Raw genomic sequence first — 20,259 nt, forward strand, 5'->3', positions numbered from 1 at the left:
AAATACATTTAAACTCAGTTTTTCACAATTCCTGACATTTAATCCTTGTACAAATTCCCTGCCTTAGGCCAGTTAGGATCACCACTTTATTTTAAGAATGTGAAATGTCAGAATAATACTTGAGAGAATTATTTATTTCAGCTTTTATTTCTTTCATCACATTCTCAGGTGGTCAGAAGTTTACATACACTCAATTAGTATTTGGTAGCATTGCCTTTAAATTGTTTAACTTGGGTCAAACGTTTTGGGTAGCCTTCCACAAGCTTCCCACAATACGTTGGGTGAATTTTGGCAAATTCCTCCTGACAGAGAGCTGATGTAACTGAGTCAGGTTTGTAGGCCTTCTTGCTCGCACAAGCTTTTTCAGTTCTGCCTACAAATTTTCTATAGGATTGAGGTCAGGGCTTTGTGATGGCCAGTCCAATATGTTGACTTTGTTGTCCTTAAGCCATTTTGCCACAACTTTGGAAGTATGCTTGGGGTCATTGTCCATTTGGAAGACCCATTTGCGACCAAGCTTTATCTTCCTGACTGATCTTGAGATGTTGCTTCAATATATCCACATAATTTTCCAAAAGCAAAGCACCCCCACAACATGATGCTGCCACCCCCGTGCTTCACGGTTGGGATGGTGTTCTTCGGCTTGCAAGCCTCCCCCTTTTTCCTCCAAACATAACGATGGTCATTATGGCCAAACAGTTCTATTTTTGTTTCATCAGACGAGAGGACATTTCTCCAAAAAATATGACCTTTGTCCCCATGTGCAGGTTGCAAACCCTAGTCTGGCTTTTTTTATGGCGGTTTTTGAGCAGTGTATAAATGCTGTATATATAGAGAGAGAGAGGGTATAGCGAGAGAGAGAGAGAGAGCGAGAGAGAGAGAGGGGGTGTATATATATATATATAGAGAGAGAGAGAGAGAGAGCGAGAGAGAGAGAGGGGGTGTACTGGTACATCAAGCTGTCTCACTACAGAAACAGGAGATAGACTAGTGTCCTGTCCAGGGGGTGTCCTGGTACATCAAGCTGTCTCACTACAGAAACAGGAGATAGACTAGTGTCCTGTCCAGGGGGTGTACTGGTACATCAAGCTGCCTCACTACAGAAACAGGAGATAGACTAGTGTCCTGTCCAGGGGGTGTACTGGTACATCAAGCTGTCTCACTACAGAAACAGGAGATAGACTAGTGTCCTGTCCAGGGGGTGTACTGGTACATCAAGCTGTCTCACTACAGAAACAGGAGATAGACTAGTGTCCTGTCCAGGGGGTGTACTGGTACATCAAGCTGCCTCACTACAGAAACAGGAGATAGACTAGTGTCCTGTCCAGGGGGTGTACTGGTACATCAAGCTGCCTCACTACAGTAACAGGAGATAGACTAGTGTCCTGTCCAGGGGGTGTCCTGGTACATCAAGCTGTCTCACTACAGTAACAGGAGATAGACTAGTGTCCTGTCCAGGGGGTGTACTGGTACATCAAGCTGCCTCACTACAGAAACAGGAGATAGACTAGTGTCCTGTCCAGGGGGTGTACTGGTACATCAAGCTGTCTCACTACAGAAACAGGAGATAGACTAGTGTCCTGTCCAGGGGGTGTACTGGTACATCAAGCTGTCTCACTACAGAAACAGGAGATAGACTAGTGTCCTGTCCAGGGGGTGTACTGGTACATCAAGCTGTCTCACTACAGAAACAGGAGATAGACTAGTGTCCTGTCCAGGGGGTGTCCTGGTACATCAAGCTGCCTCACTACAGAAACAGGAGGTAGACTAGTGTCCTGTCCAGGGGGTGTCCTGGTACATCAAGCTGTCTCACTACAGAAACAGGAGATTGGCTCCTGATCCAATGAACCGTTCCGGCTCGTACAAGGCTACTTACTTTTGACCGTGGCCCAGAGGTCTCTGAAGGAGTGTACTAAATAAGGAATAGGATGCCATTTGGAACGCAGACGATGTGTTTGTTTATAGCCTGGTCCCAGATCTGTATGTTCTTTAGCCTACTCCTCTGACTATCGATATGGCGTGCCATTATGGCTAAAGCACAAAACAGATCTGGGACCTGTGTAATGTTCTGTGTTGGAGTGTATCTCCCAAACATAATGTGGATAATGATTTTTAGGGTAAATCTAGTAAAGTTCATAAAAGTACAACAACAAAAAAATAACAAATAATAATCTGTTTTGGAGATTTGTTTGTAGAAATGCAACATTGAGTGTTGTCAACCAGCACGTTCCACACAAAGAAGGATAACAGTGTTTCTGTTATGAAGCACAACCTAGAACATTAAAACCAGACACATTGGGATTAAGTAAAACCAGACACATTGGGATTAAGTAAAACCAGACACATTGGGATTAAGTAAAACCAGACACATTGGGATTAAGTAAAACCAGACACATTGGGATTAAGTAAAACCAGACACATTGGGATTAAGTAAAACCAGACACATTGGGATTAAGTAAAACCAGACACATTGGGATTAAGTAAGACCAGACACATTGGGATTAAGTAAGACCAGACACATTGGGATTAAGTAAAACCAGACACATTGGGATTAAGTAAAACCAGACACATTGGGATTAAGTAAGACCAGACACATCTAATGATGAAATCACTCGTCTGAACAAAAAGGTCGACATGTTCTGTGTTTACAATACAGAGGCACCGTCATGTTGTTACACCAAATAGGGAGCTTGAAGATGTTTATTGCTACTAAATAATGAAACAAATTAGTCCCCCCCCCCCCCCCCCCCCCCAAATAAACCTATTGTTATGTGCTCTACTGTTGTATTTACAGAGATACCTAAAAGTCCAACATTTCACTCAGCCTAACAACTAAAACGATGAATTAGTTTCATGATTAGCATGCAGCTACGGCCTTATCGAGTTATGCCCCAAAATAACAAAACAGAGCATTTATCAGCATTATCAAAGCATTTCCAAACCAGAGCATTTCCATTGGAATGATGGGAGCAGGTGTTTTTCCATATTCTGAACGTCCAAAATGGAGGACGTTGTTTGTGACCGTGTGACACGTACAGCTTCCTCATTCTACACCACATGCAACAGGATATATTCAGCATTTCAGCGCCAATCTGCCTCAAAACGTAACAAAATAAATCATTACTGAATACATTTTTCCGACTTAACACAGACCCTTCAATCGCTATGTAGGATCGAAAATAATTATAACATCTGTATAAAATAAATCCAAATCATGCCAATATAAAATGTAATTTAAAAAAAAAAAACATTTTAATGCTCAGTTCTACATCATAGTGTTACAACAACTGAGTTTGTTTTCTTCTACAGAAACTACAATGATAATCAGTCCTGTGTTTAGGTGAACCTCAACGCTTCCTTCCTGATGACATCTTTGTGCTTAACAGTTTTCCTTCAAAATCACATAAATAACATTTTTTTTTATTTTTTGAAAATAATATCTTCAGACCAGTGCTTAATTTGTATATTGGGAGGCGCCAGAACAAAGAAAGTGAGTGCTAGAGGGGGGTGTCCTGGGCAGTTCTGAGGTGGCAGAACGCAGGAGAGAAAAATCACCTGTATAATAAAGCATTTAATGCACATCATCACATTTGCGTTGTGGCATAGAGCAGTAGAGGCACGTACACAAGGTGCACACATGGGGAACATTTTTAGTCGCCGAGGGTCCGGGGAAAATGTTGGCCTTTTATAAACGCATTACATTTTACATCTATTTACATGACTGGAGACTTTGCCAGAATATTTTTTTTTTTTATACAGCACAAATTATGGAAACGGCAGGCTACTATGACACTGACAAACTGAGAATCTGAGATCAAATGATGGAAACGGCAGGCTACTATGACACTGACAAACTGAGAATCTGAGATCAAATGATGGAAACGGCAGGCTACTATGACACTGACAAACTGAGAATCTGAGATCAAATGATGGAAACGGCAGGCTACTATGACACTGACAAACTGAGAATCTGAGATCAAATGATGGAAACGGCAGGCTACTATGACACTGACAAACTGAGAATCTGAGATCAAATGATGGAAACGGCAGGCTACTACGACACGGACAAACTGAGAATCTGAGATCAAATGATGTAAACGGCAGGCTACTACGACACTGACAAACTGAGAATCTGAGATCAATAAACACCACCTTGTGTTGAATCCATCACTAGCCCAGGCCTCGGTGTGTGGAGACACGTCGTAGGTTACAACATGAGGAGGAAATGATAGTCCTAATAATGCCTTCCAGTTTCACTGACTCATCCCCCATGATGCACAGCTCACTGGCTGGTGATGGTCGATGGGCCCGTGCCAAAAGCTTCTCTCTCTCTCTCTCTTTTGTAAAACAATATTTGGAAGTGGATGTGATATGTTGGTAGCCTACAGCAGAGTGTTTTCAGCGGGAGCAGAGTGTTTTCAGCAGGAGCAGAGTGTTTTCAGCGGGAGCAGAGTGTTTTCAGCAGGAGCAGAGTGTTTTCAGCAGGAGCAGAGTGTTTTCAGCAGGAGCAGAGTGTTTTCAGCAGGAGCAGAGTGTTTTCAGCAGGAGCAGAGTGTTTTCAGCAGGAGCAGAGTGTTTTCAGCGGGAGCAGAGTGTTTTCAGCAGGTGCAGAGTGTTTTCAGCAGGAGCAGAGTGTTTTCAGCAGGAGCAGAGTGTTTTCAGCAGGAGCAGAGTGTTTTCAGCGGGAGCAGAGTGTTTTCAGCAGGAGCAGAGTGTTTTCAGCAGGAGCAGAGTGTTTTCAGCAGGAGCAGAGTGTTTTCAGCAGGAGCAGAGTGTTTTCAGCGGGAGCAGAGTGTTTTCAGCAGGAGCAGAGTGTTTTCAGCAGGAGCAGAGTGTTTTCAGCAGAGTGTTTTCAGCAGGAGCAGAGTGTTTTCAGCGGGAGCAGAGTGTTTTCAGCGGGAGCAGAGTGTTTTCAGCAGGAGCAGAGTGTTTTCAGCAGGAGCAGAGTGTCTTCAGCAGGAGCAGAGTGTTTCCAGCAGGAGCAGAGTGTTTTCAGCAGGAGCAGAGTGTTTTCAGCAGGAGCAGAGTGTCTTCAGCAGGAGCAGAGTGTTTCCAGCAGGAGCAGAGTGTCTTCAGCAGGAGCAGAGTGTTTCCAGCAGGAGCAGAGTGTTTCCAGCAGGAGCAGAGTGTTTCCAGCGGGAGCAGAGTGTTTTCAGCAGGAGCAGAGTGTTTTCAGCGGGAGCAGAGTGTTTTCAGCAGGAGCAGAGTGTTTTCAGCAGGAGCAGAGTGTTTTCAGCAGAGTGTTTTCAGCAGGAGCAGAGTGTTTTCAGCAGGAGCAGAGTGTTTTCAGCAGGGGCAGAGTGTTTTCAGCAGGAGCAGAGTGTTTTCAGCAGGAGCAGAGTGTTTTCAGCAGAGTGTTTTCAGCGGGAGCAGAGTGTTTTCAGCGGGAGCAGAGTGTTTTCAGCAGGAGCAGAGTGTTTTCAGCAGGAGCAGAGTGTTTTCAGCGGGAGCAGAGTGTTTTCAGCAGGAGCAGAGTGTTTTCAGCAGGGGCAGAGTGTTTTCAGCAGGAGCAGAGTGTTTTCAGCAGGTGCAGAGTGTTTTCAGCAGAGTGTTTTCAGCGGGAGCAGAGTGTTTTCAGCAGGAGCAGAGTGTTTTCAGCAGGAGCAGAGTGTTTTCAGCAGGAGCAGAGTGTTTTCAGCAGAGTGTTTTCAGCAGAGTGTTTTCAGCAGAGTGTTTTCAGCAGGAGCAGAGTGTTTTCAGCGGGAGCAGAGTGTTTTCAGCGGGAGCAGAGTGTTTTCAGCAGGAGCAGAGTGTTTTCAGCAGGAGCAGAGTGTTTTCAGCAGGAGCAGAGTGTTTTCAGCAGAGTGTTTTCAGCAGGAGCAGAGTGTTTTCAGCAGAGTGTTTTCAGCAGCGTGTTTTCAGCGGGAGCAGAGTGTTTTCAGCAGGAGCAGAGTGTTTTCAGCAGGAGCAGAGTGTTTTCAGCGGGAGCAGAGTGTTTTCAGCGGGAGCAGAGTGTTTTCAGCAGGAGCAGAGTGTTTTCAGCAGGAGCAGAGTGTTTTCAGCAGAGTGTTTTCAGCGGGAGCAGAGTGTTTTCAGCAGGAGCAGAGTGTTTTCAGCAGAGTGTTTTCAGCAGGAGCAGAGTGTTTTCAGCAGGAGCAGAGTGTTTTCAGCAGAGTGTTTTCAGCAGGAGCAGAGTGTTTTCAGCGGGAGCAGAGTGTTTTCAGCAGGAGCCACATTGTATTCGATTGTATTTGAAATATTGCGAAAGGTTTTTGTCTGCGTGCTGTTTTTCCCACTGACAGATTTGCCGCGCGTTCCTGACTGTAAGCTACCTCTTGTTATTGAGCTACAATCCACAGCTAGGCTATTTAAAAAAAAGCTATTGATCCTCTGTGGCTAAATTATGGGCCTTCTCATGGTCTCTGTCTGTCTCTGTCTCTTTTTTTCTCTCTCTCTCTCTCTCTCTCTCTTTCTCTCCCCCTCTCTCTCTCTCCCTCCCTCTCTCCCCACCTCTCTCTCTCTCTCTCCCCTTTCTCTCTCTCTCTCTCTCTCCCCCCTCTCTCTCCCTCTCTCTCTCTCTCTCCCCTTTCTCTCTCCCTCCCTCTCTCATCTCACACAGTACCTCTAAAACAATCTGTCCCCAAAGGTAGTATACCGTCTGTCTCAGAATACAACTGCTTTAATAATCACTGAAGGAGGCTGTCAGAGAGAGAAACAGAGAGAGAGAGAGAAACACCGAGAGAGAGAGAGAAACACAGAGAGAGAGAGAAACAGAGAGAGAAACACAGAGAGAGAGAAACAGAGAGTGAGAGAAACAGAGAGAGAGAGAGAGAAACACAGAGAGAGAGAAACAGAGAGAGCGAAACAGAGAGTTAGAGAGACAGAGAGAGAGAAACACAGAGAGAGAGAAACAGAGAGAGCGAAACAGAAAGTTAGAGAGACAGAGAGAGAGAAACAGAGGGAGAGATCAAAACAGAGAGAGAGAAACAGAGTGAGAGAGGAAGAGAGAGAGAGAGCGAGAAAGAGACAGAGAGAGAAAGAGAGAGAGAGAGAAACAGAGAGCGAGAGAGACAGAGATAAAGAGGCAGAGAGAGAAACAGAGAGCGAAAGAGAAACAGAGAGAGAGAGAGAGAGAGAGAAAGAGAGAGAGAGAGAGAAAGAAAGAGAGAGAGAGAGAGAGAGAGAGAGAGAGAGAGAGAGAGAGAGAGAGAGAGAGAGAAAAAGAGAGCGAGAGAGACCGAGATAAATAGACAGAGAGAAACAGAGAGAGAGATGTTAACATATGTTTCCCATGCCAATAAATCCCCTTGAATTGAGAGAGAAAGAGAGAGAGAAAGAGAGAGAGAGAGAGAGTGCAACAGAGAGAAGATAAGGGCACCTCAGTGTGAATGAATGAGGCATCAATATGAATCACCATAGGGCTCTGGAAAAAATAGTGCACTATTTTGGGAAAAGGGTGCCATTTGGGACAAAACCATAGATATAAAGGCAGGCAGATGATGAACCTGTACTGTTAGTGGAGGTTACTGGGACTGTACTGTTAGTGGAGGTTACTGGGACTGTACTGTTAGTGTAGGTTACTGGGACTGTACTGTTAGTGGAGGTTACTGGGACTGTACTGTTAGTGGAGGTTACTGGGACTGTACTGTTAGTGTAGGTTACTGGGACTGTACTGTTAGTGGAGGTTACTGGGACTGTACTGCTAGTGGAGGTTACTGGGACTGTACTGCTAGTGGAGGTTACTGGGACTGTACTGTTAGTGGAGGTTACTGGGACTGTACTGTTAGTGGAGGTTACTGGGACTGTACCGTTAGTGGAGGTTACTGGGACTGTACTGTTAGTGGAGGTTACTGGGACTGTACTGTTAGTGGAGGTATCAACAGAGTTCTAGATGGGGAAGCCTGGTGTATATGATATCAACAGAGTTCTAGATGGGGAAGCCTGGTGTATATGATATCAACAGAGTTCTAGATGGGGAAGCCTGGTGTATATGATATCAACACAGTTCTAGATGGGGAAGCCTGGTGTATATGATATCAACAGAGTTCTAGATGGGGAAGCCTGGTGTATATGATATCAACAGAGTTCTAGATGGGGAAGCCTGGTGTATATGATATCAACAGAGTTCTAGATGGGGAAGCCTGGTGTATATGATATCAACAGAGTTCTAGATGGGGAAGCCTGGTGTATATGACATCAACAGAGTTTTAGATGGGGAAGCCTGGTGTATATGACATCAACAGAGTTCTAGATGGGGAAGCCTGGTGTATATGATATCAACAGAGTTCTAGATGGGGACGCCTGGTGTATATGATATCAACAGAGTTCTAGATGGGGAAGCCTGGTGTATATGATATCAACAGAGTTCTAGATGGGGAAGCCTGGTGTATATGATATCAACACAGTTCTAGATGGGGAAGCCTGGTGTATAGGATATCAACAGAGTTCTAGATGGGGAAGCCTGGTGTATATGATATCAACAGAGTTCTAGATGGGGAAGCCTGGTGTATATGATATCAACACAGTTCTAGATGGGGAAGCCTGGTGTATATGATATCAACAGAGTTCTAGATGGGGAAGCCTGGTGTATATGATATCAACAGAGTTCTAGATGGGGAAGCCTGGTGTATATGATATCAACAGAGTTCTAGATGGGGAAGCCTGGTGTATATGATATCAACAGAGTTCTAGATGGGGAAGCCTGGTGTATATGGTATCAACAGAGTTCTAGATGGGGAAGCCTGGTGTATATGATATCAACAGAGTTCTAGATGGGGAAGCCTGGTGTATATGATATAAACAGAGTTCTAGATGGGGAAGCCTGGTGTATATGATATCAACAGAGTTCTAGATGGGGAAGCCTGGTGTATATGATATCAACAGAGTTCTAGATGGGGAAGCCTGGTGTATATGATATCAACAGAGTTCTAGATGGGGAAGCCTGGTGTATATGATATCAACAGAGTTCTAGATGGGGAAGCCTGGTGTATATGATATCAACAGAGTTCTAGATGGGGAAGCCTGGTGTATATGACATCAACAGAGTTTTAGATGGGGAAGCCTGGTGTATATGACATCAACAGAGTTCTAGATGGGGAAGCCTGGTGTATATGATATCAACAGAGTTCTAGATGGGGAAGCCTGGTGTATATGATATCAACAGAGTTCTAGATGGGGAAGCCTGGTGTATATGATATCAACAGAGTTCTAGATGGGGAAGCCTGGTGTATATGATATAAACACAGTTCTAGATGGGGAAGCCTGGTGTATAGGATATCAACAGAGTTCTAGATGGGGAAGCCTGGTGTATATGATATCAACAGAGTTCTAGATGGGGAAGCCTGGTGTATATGATATCAACACAGTTCTAGATGGGGAAGCCTGGTGTATATGATATCAACAGAGTTCTAGATGGGGAAGCCTGGTGTATATGATATCAACAGAGTTCTAGATGGGGAAGCCTGGTGTATATGATATCAACAGAGTTCTAGATGGGGAAGCCTGGTGTATATGATATCAACAGAGTTCTAGATGGGGAAGCCTGGTGTATATGATATCAACACAGTTCTAGATGGGGAAGCCTGGTGTATAGGATATCAACAGAGTTCTAGATGGGGAAGCCTGGTGTATATGATATCAACAGAGTTCTAGATGGGGAAGCCTGGTGTATATGATATCAACAGAGTTCTAGATGGGGAAGCCTGGTGTATATGATATCAACTGAGTTCTAGATGGGGAAGCCTGGTGTATATGATATCAACAGAGTTCTAGATGGGGAAGCCTGGTGTATATGATATCAACAGAGTTCTAGATGGGGAAGCCTGGTGTATATGATATCAACAGAGTTTTAGATGGGGAAGCCTGGTGTATATGATATCAACAGAGTTCTAGATGGGGAAGCCTGGTGTATATGATATCAACAGAGTTCTAGATGGGGAAGCCTGGTGTATAGGATATCAACAGAGTTCTAGATGGGGAAGCCTGGTGTATAGGATATCAACAGAGTTTTAGATGGGGAAGCCTGGTGTATATGATATCAACAGAGTTCTAGATGGGGAAGCCTGGTGTATATGATATCAACAGAGTTCTAGATGGGGAAGCCTGGTGTATATGATATCAACAGAGTTCTAGAGGCTGTGAGTAGGCTTGCTTTCTATATACTGCTCAATATCCAGATAAGAGACTAGATTACAGGCGTATGCATGTTAAGACGAGAGTTTCCACAGCCAATGGCCAAGCCATGTGGATAATGCACACAGACAGTCATGCTTGGGTGAGTTGGCTCCACAACGCCCCCTGGTGGTAGGATTATGTGCCCAGCGCTCAATAAAAATACAGCTGTCCACTGATACCACAGGTGTCAGACTCGTTCCATTCTATGTCTATGGGCCGAGTGTCTGCGGGTTTTTGCTCCTCGTTTGTTCTTGATTGATCGAGTAAGGTCACTGATTAGTTAGGAACTCCCCTCCTCACCTGGTTGTCTAGGTCTTCATTGGTTAGGAACTCCCCTCCTCACCTGGTTGTCTAGGTCTTAATTGGTTAGGAACTCCCCTCACCTGGTTGTCTAGGTCTTCATTGGTTAGGAACTCCCCTCACCTGGTTGTCTAGGTCTTCATTGGTTAGGAACTCCCCTCACCTGGTTGTCTAGGTCTTCATTGGTTAGGAACTCCCCTCCTCACCTGGTTGTCTAGGTCTTCATTGGTTAGGAACTCCCCTCCTCACCTGGTTGTCTAGGTCTTCATTGGTTAGGAACTCCCCTCACCTGGTTGTCTAGGTCTTCATTGGTTAGGAACTCCCCTCAGCTGGTTGTCTAGGTCTTCATTGGTTAGGAATTCCCCTCACCTGGTTGTCTAGGTCTTCATTGGTTAGGAACTCCCCTCCTCACCTGGTTGTCTAGGTCTTCATTGGTTAGGAACTCCCCTCACCTGGTTGTCTTGGTCTTCATTGGTTAGGAACTCCCCTCCTCACCTGATTGTCTAGGTCTTCATTGGTTAGGAACTCCCCTCCTCACCTGATTGTCTAGGTCTTCATTGGTTAGGAACTCCCCTCACCTGGTTGTCTAGGTCTTCATTGGTTTGGAACTCCCCTCACCTGGTTGTCTAGGTCTTAATTGGTTAGGAACTCCCCTCACCTGGTTGTCTTGGTCTTAATTGGTCAGGAACTCCCCTCACCTGGTTGTCTAGGTCTTAATTGGTTAGGAACTCCCCTCACCTGGTTGTCTAGGTCTTAATTGGTTAGGAACTCCCCTCACCTGGTTGTCTAGGTCTTCATTTGGTTAGTTAGGAACTCCCCTCACCTGGTTGTCTCTGTCTTAATTGGTTAGTTAGGAACTCCCCTCACCTGGTTGTCTAGGTCTTAATTGGTTAGTTAGGAACTCCCCTCACCTGGTTGTCTAGATCTTAATTGGTCTTAAAAACCAGCTGACACTGGGCCATGGAATGAGTGACACCCCTGACCCCTGGTATCCATACAACCCTAGTCTCATGGGACCACCCTTACAAATCTGGTCTCATTGACTGAGTGAAGCCTGGGTCTCTGGGGGGTACACTGTCCCAAACATCTAAAAGTGACAACTAATATGAATCTCTCCCAAGTTACACAGGATCCTTAGAGTTACTTAAATTCCTCATCTCAAACTCAAAGACCAAATCCTCCAAAACAAAAGGATGGATACTTTCAAATACAAAATACCACAGAATGATTTGTGGGTAACTTGAAGTCAGCGTTAGAGGAAGCGGCTATACGAACCGTGTCATATTTCAGCTCTGTCGTGCAGCGCTAGTGGAAAGTAAGGTGGAATTTTATTTATTTTACTAGGCAAGGCAGTTAAGAACAAATTCTTATTTTCAATGACGGCCTCGGAACAGTGAGTTAACTGCCTTGTTCAGGGGCAGAACAACAGATGTTTACCTTGTCAGCTCGGGGGATTCGATCTTGCAACCTTTCGTTTATTAGTCCAACGCTCTAACCACTAGACTACCTGCCGCCCCAATGAAATCCAGTAGGAAAGTTCCAGCCTCAGTATACTAACTGAAGACGGAATAGTTTCTGTAGATGTGTTATCTAGCTATAGCAGCTGGCCTTGTCCTCTCCTCACACGGTCAATTAATCTAACGAGACAACAGCCCACAGCATGTTGAGTACTTACACCAGATGTTGCAGGAATATCCCCCTTGAGAGATATTGAAGTTCAATTGAACTGATCTGAGTGTAGTCCACCGGGAATCCATCCTGGTCACCTCTAACTGATTAGGACTAAGTTACACCAAACTCAAAAAATAAAAGTTGCACCAACTCAAAAAAACAAAACAAAACCCAAAGAAGCAGCAGAAAACATGGTTGGAAGAGTGGTCCACTTGTATTTATCATTGTTGTTTTTCTTCATACTGCTTTTGAATGTTGCAGGAGGAACTATTTAAGACATTGACATCAACAATTGACATCAGTAGTCATGCTTCCTACACTGTAGTGTTAGTAATCTAGTTTACCTAGGAAGGTCTGTCTGTCTGGTGAAACAGAGGTTATTCATTATGCAGTAGTTAGGTTGTGAAGTAGCGGTAGTCCAATGATAAGTTCTCTCTCTTCCCGAGAAGGTAAGTCTTTCTGTCAAGTTGTCTCAATTGCTGCTGCTGCCAGTGGAGATGGAGGTTAGTGATCCATCTTTACCCTCCCTTTCCGCCTCTTTCTTCTTCGTCTCATCTTTGAAGAAGAGTAGCGGGAACATCCCTAAGATGCAGCCGATGGCAACTCCGATGGCTTTACCCTGAAGACAAAACAAAACAAGAAACAATGTTCCATTACTACTCTGATGCCTAATACTAATATGAATACTAATACTAATACTACACTAATACTAATACTAATACGAATATTAACACTACTAATACTAACACCAATACTAATACTACACGGATACTAATACTAACACTGGCATTAATACTGGTACTAACACTAATACTAACACTAACACTAATACTAATACTAATACCACCACTAATACTAGTACCAACACTAATATTAATACTACTAACACTAACACTAATATTAATACTAACACTAATACTAATACTACTACTAACACTAACACTAATATCAATACTAATACTAATATTAATACTAATGCTACTACTAACACTAATACTAATACTAATATGCAGTGCTACAAGTACGTAACCTACACACAACTCTTGGCCAATAAAAATAGGAGAGACTCTGTGAAGGAACGTTTATTTTTTATTTTTTATTAGCCTGACTGCTGGATTCACAAAAAAAATACTGTCTTCAGTGAAATGGCTGCACAACCAAAAGCATATTCTGTAGGACACTTCTGACTGATTTAGGGCTCTATTCAATCAGATCCACTAAGTAAGCAACACAGAGAGGACTGACAGAGAGGACTGACAGAGAGAGAGAGAGAGAGAGAGAGAGAGAGAGAGAGAGAGAGAGAGAGAGAGAGAGAGACAGACAGAGACACAGAGACACAGAGACACAGAGAGACAGAGAGACACAGAGAGAGACACAGAGACACAGAGAGAGACAGAGAGAGAGAGAGAGAGAGAGACAGAGACAGAGACAGAGACAGAGAGACAGAGAGACAGAGAGAGAGAGAGAGAGAGAGAGAGAGAGAGAGAGAGAGAGAGAGAGAGAGAGAGAGAGAGAGAGAGAGAGAGAGAGAGAGAGAGAGAGAGAGAGAGAGAGACAGACAGACAGACAGACAGACAGACAGACAGACAGACAGACAGACAGACAGACAGACAGACAGACAGACAGACAGACAGACAGACAGACAGACAGACAGACAGACAGACAGACAGTGTGTACGTCCTCTCAGAGATACGACAGAGACTCACACTGTGGGTGCTAACTCTGGTCTGCCACATGTCAGCCTGTTTGGGGTTCAGGTCTGGGCCCACCAAACCACAACGACAGGCCAGGGCTTCCACGTAACCTGCAAGGCTAACACAGGAAAATACCATGGTTACATACCTTAATGCACTCGAAAAATGTTTGGTTACATACATCAATGTATTATCTCTGTTAACCCAGAAGTAAAACCAGAAGTAATTTGATCAGCTGCATGATTCACTTCTGTGTTCATACTGTACGTGTTAGAAATGGAGAGTTCCGGAAAAAACAAAGTCTCTACCCTAACTCTCAGCCAACCCCCCCCCCCCCCCCCCCCCCCACCCCCCCCCCCCCCCCCCCCACCCCCACCCCCCCCCCCCCCCCCCCCCCCCCCCACCCCCCCCCCCCACCCCCCCCCCACCCCCCCCCCGCAGCAAGCACGAGGCGAAGAAGTTTAAGCACCGTCTTCTCCCAATTTCTGATACGTAGAAATAACCAGTGATGAAATCCCCCCAAAACCAGAAGTAACGCTGCTCGGCTCTCACGCATCACATTCAGTCCTGGAAGATTCTGTCACATGCAGAATCTGCCTGCGGGAGAACCACGTTATAGACAGCTCTCAAACTACGGGCCTGGTCTCTGTTGTAGACTGGTCCCAGGTCTGTTCTAGCCTGGTCCCAGATCTGTTCTAGCCTGGTCCCAGATCTGTTGTTGTTTTAATTAATCTACTTATTCTCTATTGATTAGCTTTGCTACTTTACATTATTCTGTACAGTTGAAGAAGAGTGGCAGGTCAGCATTACACTGTCTCTGTTACACCTGCTGTAGAAACCTGGGCGTGTGACGAATAAACTGGATTTGATTCAAAAAGTATCTCAGAATAGGAGTTCTGGTTCAGGTTCAGCCTTCTTTATGAGCTAAAAAACTGATCCTAGATCAGCACTCTGAGATTTATGAATACAGGTCCTGAGCTTCAAGGGATCACCAGATGAAAGCTCCCATTCATTGCTGGAGTGATATATGGTAATACGAAATTACCATAATACGAATCATGGAAATATTAAATTCAACCAGTAAATATGCACAGCAGAAAATCTTCTGGCACAGACATCTGTGCATAGAATCATAAAAAGATGGGGGATTTTTTTTTTTTTAAATCATCATTAATCAAAATACATGCTGTTATTCAACACCAGCCCTTCTCGGTCCTGGCACTCCGATGGTGGAATGAGCTTCCACCTGAAGCTAGGACAGCAAAGTCCCTGTCCATCTTCCCCCTGAAGCTAGGACAGCAGAGTCCCTGTCCATCTTCCCCCTGAAGCTAGGACAGCAGAGTCCCTGTCCATCTTCCCCCTGAAGCTAGGACAGCAGAGTCCCTGTCCATCTTCCCCCTGAAGCTAGGACAGCAGAGTCCCTGCCCATCTTCCCCCTGAAGCTAGGACAGCAGAGACCCTGTCCATCTTCCCCCTGAAGCTAGGACAGCAGAGTCCCTGTCCATCTTCCCCCTGAAGCTAGGACAGCAGAGACCCTGTCCATCTCCCCCCTGAAGCTAGGACAGCAGAGACCCTGTCCATCTCCCCCCTGAAGCTAGGACAGCAGAGTCCCTGTCCATCTTCCCCCTGAAGCTAGGACAGCCAAGTCCCTGTCCATCTTCCCCCTGAAGCTAGGACAGCAGAGTCCCTGTCCATCTTCCCCCTGAAGCTAGGACAGCAGAGTCCCTGTCCATCTTCCCCCTGAAGCTAGGACAGCAGAGTCCCTGCCCATCTTCCCCCTGAAGCTAGGACAGCAGAGACCCTGTCCATCTTCCCCCTGAAGCTAGGACAGCAGAGTCCCTGTCCATCTTCCCCCTGAAGCTAGGACAGCAGAGACGCTGTCCATCTTCTGGAAACCCGTTAAACTGAAACCCCTCAGTTTAACGATGCTAACAGAGTGCCAGACAGAGCAGCCATCTCCATTACGATGCTAACAGAGTGCCAGACAGAGCAGCCATCTCCATTACGATGCTAACAGAGTGCCAGACAGAGCAGCTATCTCCATTACGATGCTAACAGAGTGCCAGACAGAGCAGCTATCTCCATTACGATGCTAACAGAGTGCCAGACAGAGCAGCTATCTCCATTATGATGCCAACAGAGTGCCAGACAGAGCAGCTATCTCCATTATGATGCCAACAGAGTGCCAGACAGAGCAGCTATCTCCATTACGATGCTAACAGAGTGCCAGACAGAGCAGCTATCTCCATTATGATGCAGACAGAGTGCCAGACAGAGCAGCTATCTCCATTACGATGCAGACAGAGTGCCAGACAGAGCAGCTATCTCCATTATGATGCCATCAGAGTGCCAGACAGAGCAGCTATCTCCATTACGATGCAGACAGAGTGCCAGACAGAGCAGCTATCTCCATTACGATGCCAACAGAGTGCCAGACAGAGCAGCTATCTCCATTATGATGCCAACAGAGTGCCAGACAGAGCAGCTATCTCCATTACGATGCCAACAGACTGCCAGACAGAGCAGCTATCTCCATTATGATGCCAACAGACTGCCAGACAGAGCAGCTATCTCCATTACGATGCCAACAGAGTGCCAGACAGAGCAGATATCTCCATTACGATGATAACAGAGTGCCAGACAGAGCAGCTATCTCCATGATGATGCTAACAGAGTGCCAGACAGAGCAGCTATCTTCATTACGATGCTAACAGAGTGCCAGACAGAGCAGCTATCTCCATTACGATGCTAACAGAGTGCCAGACAGAGCAGCTATCTCCATTATGATGCTAACAGAGTGCCAGACAGAGCAGCTATCTCCATTATGATGCCATCAGAGTGCCAGACAGAGCAGCTATCTCCATTATGATGCCAACAGAGTGCCAGACAGAGCAGCTATCTCCATTACGATGCCAACAGAGTGCCAGACAGAGCAGCTATCTCCATTACGATGCTAACAGAGTGCCAGACAGAGCAGCTATCTCCATTATGATGCCAACAGAGTGCCAGACAGAGCAGCTATCTCCATTACGATGCCAACAGAGTGCCAGACAGAGCAGCTATCTCCATTATGATGCCAACAGAGTGCCAGATGGCCCAGGAACATGAGCAGAATCCTGAAATGACACTATTCCCTATAAAGTGGGCAACAGTAAGTGAGTCTTGTCTGACCCAGAACGGCCAACAGAGACGACATTCCAGACTCAGCCGGCTGTCTGTACCACTTGGGACGAAGCCATGGGAATGTACTCCCACATTGGCCAATTCAGTTAGTTTTGGGTAAAAAAAAAAAAAAGACTGTAAAATCTATAGAAATTAAGTTAAAAATGAGTTTAATTGAGGAAATCTGTTCCTAAGTATTCTCGCAAATACAACAAAGAAACGTCATCTTGTCTCTGTGTAATCAAGGTAAGAAATTATTGTTATTTTCAAATACAATCTCTTTTTGAGTTGTGGTCAATTTGCAGTGTACAAATTATTAGAACTATGTTCAGCCCCCCCCCCCCCCCCCCCCGACCATCTGCTCCGACAAAAAAATGTCTGGATCTAGTTGGCCTACCCCTGACCTAGATCAACTCAATAATTCACAGGCTGGATGCACAGTCATGGGGAGAGGGACCAAATGATCTGTTTAAATTCAGTCAGGGGAGAGGGGACCAAATGATCTGTTTAAATTCAGTCAGGGAGAAGGGACCAAATGATCTGTTTAAATTCAGTCATGGGGAGAGGGACCAAATGATCTGTTTAAATTCAGTCATGGGAGAGGAACCAAATGATCTGTTTAAATTCAGTCAGGGAGAGGGGACCAAATGATCTGTTTAAATTCAGTCAGGGGAGAGGGACCAAATGATTTGTTTAAATTCAGCCAGGGGAGAGGGACCAAATGATTTGTTTAAATTCAGTCAGGGGAGAGGGACCAAATGATCTGTTTAAATTCAGTTAGGGGAGAGGGACCAAATGATCTGTTTAAATTCAGTCAGGGGAGAGGAACCAGATGATCTGTTTAAATTCAGTCAGGGGAGAGGGACCAAATGATCTGTTTAAATTCAGTTAGGGGAGAGGGACCAAATGATCTGTTTAAATTCAGTCAGGGGAGAGGAACCAGATGATCTGTTTAAATTCAGTCAGGGGAGAGGGACCAAATGATCTGTTTAAATTCAGTCAGGGGAGAGGGACCAAATGATCTGTTTAAATTCAGTCAGGGGAGAGGGACCAAATGATTTGTTTAAATTCAGTCAGGGGAGAGGGACCAAATGATCTGTTTAAATTCAGTCAGGGGAGAGGGACCAAATGATCTGTTTAAATTCAGTCAGGGGAGAGGGACCAAATGATCTGTTTAAATTCAGTCAGGGGAGAGGGACCAAATGATCTGTTTAAATTCAGTCAGGGGAGAGGGACCAAATGATCTGTTTAAATTCAGTCAGGGGAGAGGGACCAAACGATATGTTTAAATTCAGTCAGGGGAGAGGGGACCAAATTATCTGTTTAAATTCAGTCAGGGGAGAGGGAACCAAATGATCTGTTTAAATTCAGTCAGGGAAGAGGGGACCAAATGATCTGTTTAAATTCAGTCAGGGGAGAGGGACCAAACGATATGTTTAAATTCAGTCAGGGGAGAGGGGACCAAATTATCTGTTTAAATTCAGTCAGGGGAGAGGGGGAGAGGGGACCAAATTATCTGTTTAAATTCAGTCAGGGGAGAGGGAACCAAATGATCTGTTTAAATTCAGTCAGGGAAGAGGGGACCAAATGATCTGTTTAAATTCAGTCAGGGGAGAGGGACCAAACGATATGTTTAAATTCAGTCAGGGGAGAGGGGACCAAATTATCTGTTTAAATTCAGTCAGGGGAGAGGGAACCAAATGATCTGTTTAAATTCAGTCAGGGAAGAGGGGACCAAATGATCTGTTTAAATTCAGTCAGGGGAATGTCTTCACTCCAGCAGAACCAATAAAAACCAATAACCCAACAGGTCACTGCAGATATCACCCGGGATAATATCACCCGGGATAAAATAACAAGCATCACTGTGGTCTGCAGAGCAAACAGCTTCCCTGACAACAGGTGATGATGATGATGATGATGTCATAATGGTTGTGGATACAGTGAGTAGAACTAGTACACAGGCTTAATGAGATGCGTTGATCGTTAGACAGTTACACACACAGTGGGAGACATATGCTGCTCGTTACTGTATAAACTGATTGTAGTGGAGGAAGACAGGGACTTGTAAAGACCACCCTTTCTCAGGCCAGACAATACATCCTGTATAACCTGACAGAATGGGATAATGCATCAGATGTCAGCTGGGTGATTATCACATAGCTCGACCTCTACGGTATGTACATGACAGACATACAGGGATAATCTGACAAAAAGGACCATTTGTTAGGTGGAAGATTACTTGACTACATAGACCATTATGGACACACTGTAAAACAACATACAGTGTGTTGGGACAGGTACTGCTATAACAGGGAATGATGCTCTAGTGTGTTGGGACAGATACTGCTATAACAGGGAATGATGCTCTAGTGTGTTGGGACAGATACTGCTATAACAGGGAATGATGCTCTAGTGTGTTGGGACAGGTACTGCTATAACAGGGAATGATGCTCTAGTGTGTTGGGACAGGTACTGCTATAACAGGGAATGATGCTCTAGTGTGTTGGGACAGGTACTGCTATAACAGGGAATGATGCTCTAGTGTGTTGGGACAGATAATAACAGGGAATGATGCTCTAGTGTGTTGGGACAGATACTGCTATAACAGGGAATGATGCTCTAGTGTGTTGGGACAGGTACTGCTATAACAGGGAATGATGCTCTAGTGTGTTGGGACAGGTACTGCTATAACAGGGAATGATGCTCTAGTGTGTTGGGACAGGTACTGCTATAACAGGGAATGATGCTCTAGTGTGTTGGGACAGGTACTGCTATAACAGGGAATGATGCTCTAGTGTGTTGGGACAGGTACTGCTATAACAGGGAATGATGCTCTAGTGTGTTGGGACAGATACTGCTATAACAGGGAATGATGCTCTAGTGTGTTGGGACAGGTACTGCTATAACAGGGAATGATGCTCTAGTGTGTTGGGACAGGTACTGCTATAACAGGGAATGATGCTCTAGTGTGTTGGGACAGGTACTGCTATAACAGGGAATGATGCTCTAGTGTGTTGGGACAGGTACTGCTATAACAGGGAATGATGCTCTAGTGTGTTGGGACAGGTACTGCTATAACAGGGAATGATGCTCTAGTGTGTTGGGACAGATACTGCTATAACAGGGAATGATGCTCTAGTGTGTTGGGACAGGTACTGCTATAACAGGGAATGATGCTCTAGTGTGTTGGGACAGGTACTGCTATAACAGGGAATGATGCTCTAGTGTGTTGGGACAGGTACTGCTATAACAGGGAATGATGCTCTAGTGTGTTGGGACAGATACTGCTATAACAGGGAATGATGCTCTAGTGTGT

At 45.0% G+C, this 20,259-nt stretch overlaps 1 protein-coding gene across 1 annotated transcript in view; it reads right to left on the reverse strand.

Moving 5' to 3' along the window:
- Positions 1 to 12,279: 12,279 nt before the first annotated feature.
- LOC120048890 (transmembrane protein 65-like) overlaps positions 12,280 to 20,259 on the reverse strand; it is an 81,310-nt gene continuing 73,330 nt past the window's right edge. The window contains exons 7-8 of the mRNA XM_038995197.1: positions 13,791 to 13,896; positions 12,280 to 12,703 (exon numbers count right to left, since the gene is read on the reverse strand). Coding sequence (XP_038851125.1) covers positions 12,557 to 12,703; positions 13,791 to 13,896 — 253 coding nt within the window. The 3' untranslated portion in view covers positions 12,280 to 12,556. The remainder of the gene's footprint in view (positions 12,704 to 13,790; positions 13,897 to 20,259) is intronic.

Source organism: Salvelinus namaycush, chromosome 5 (genome assembly GCF_016432855.1).
Source record: "Salvelinus namaycush isolate Seneca chromosome 5, SaNama_1.0, whole genome shotgun sequence".
NCBI lineage: Eukaryota > Metazoa > Chordata > Actinopteri > Salmoniformes > Salmonidae > Salvelinus > Salvelinus namaycush.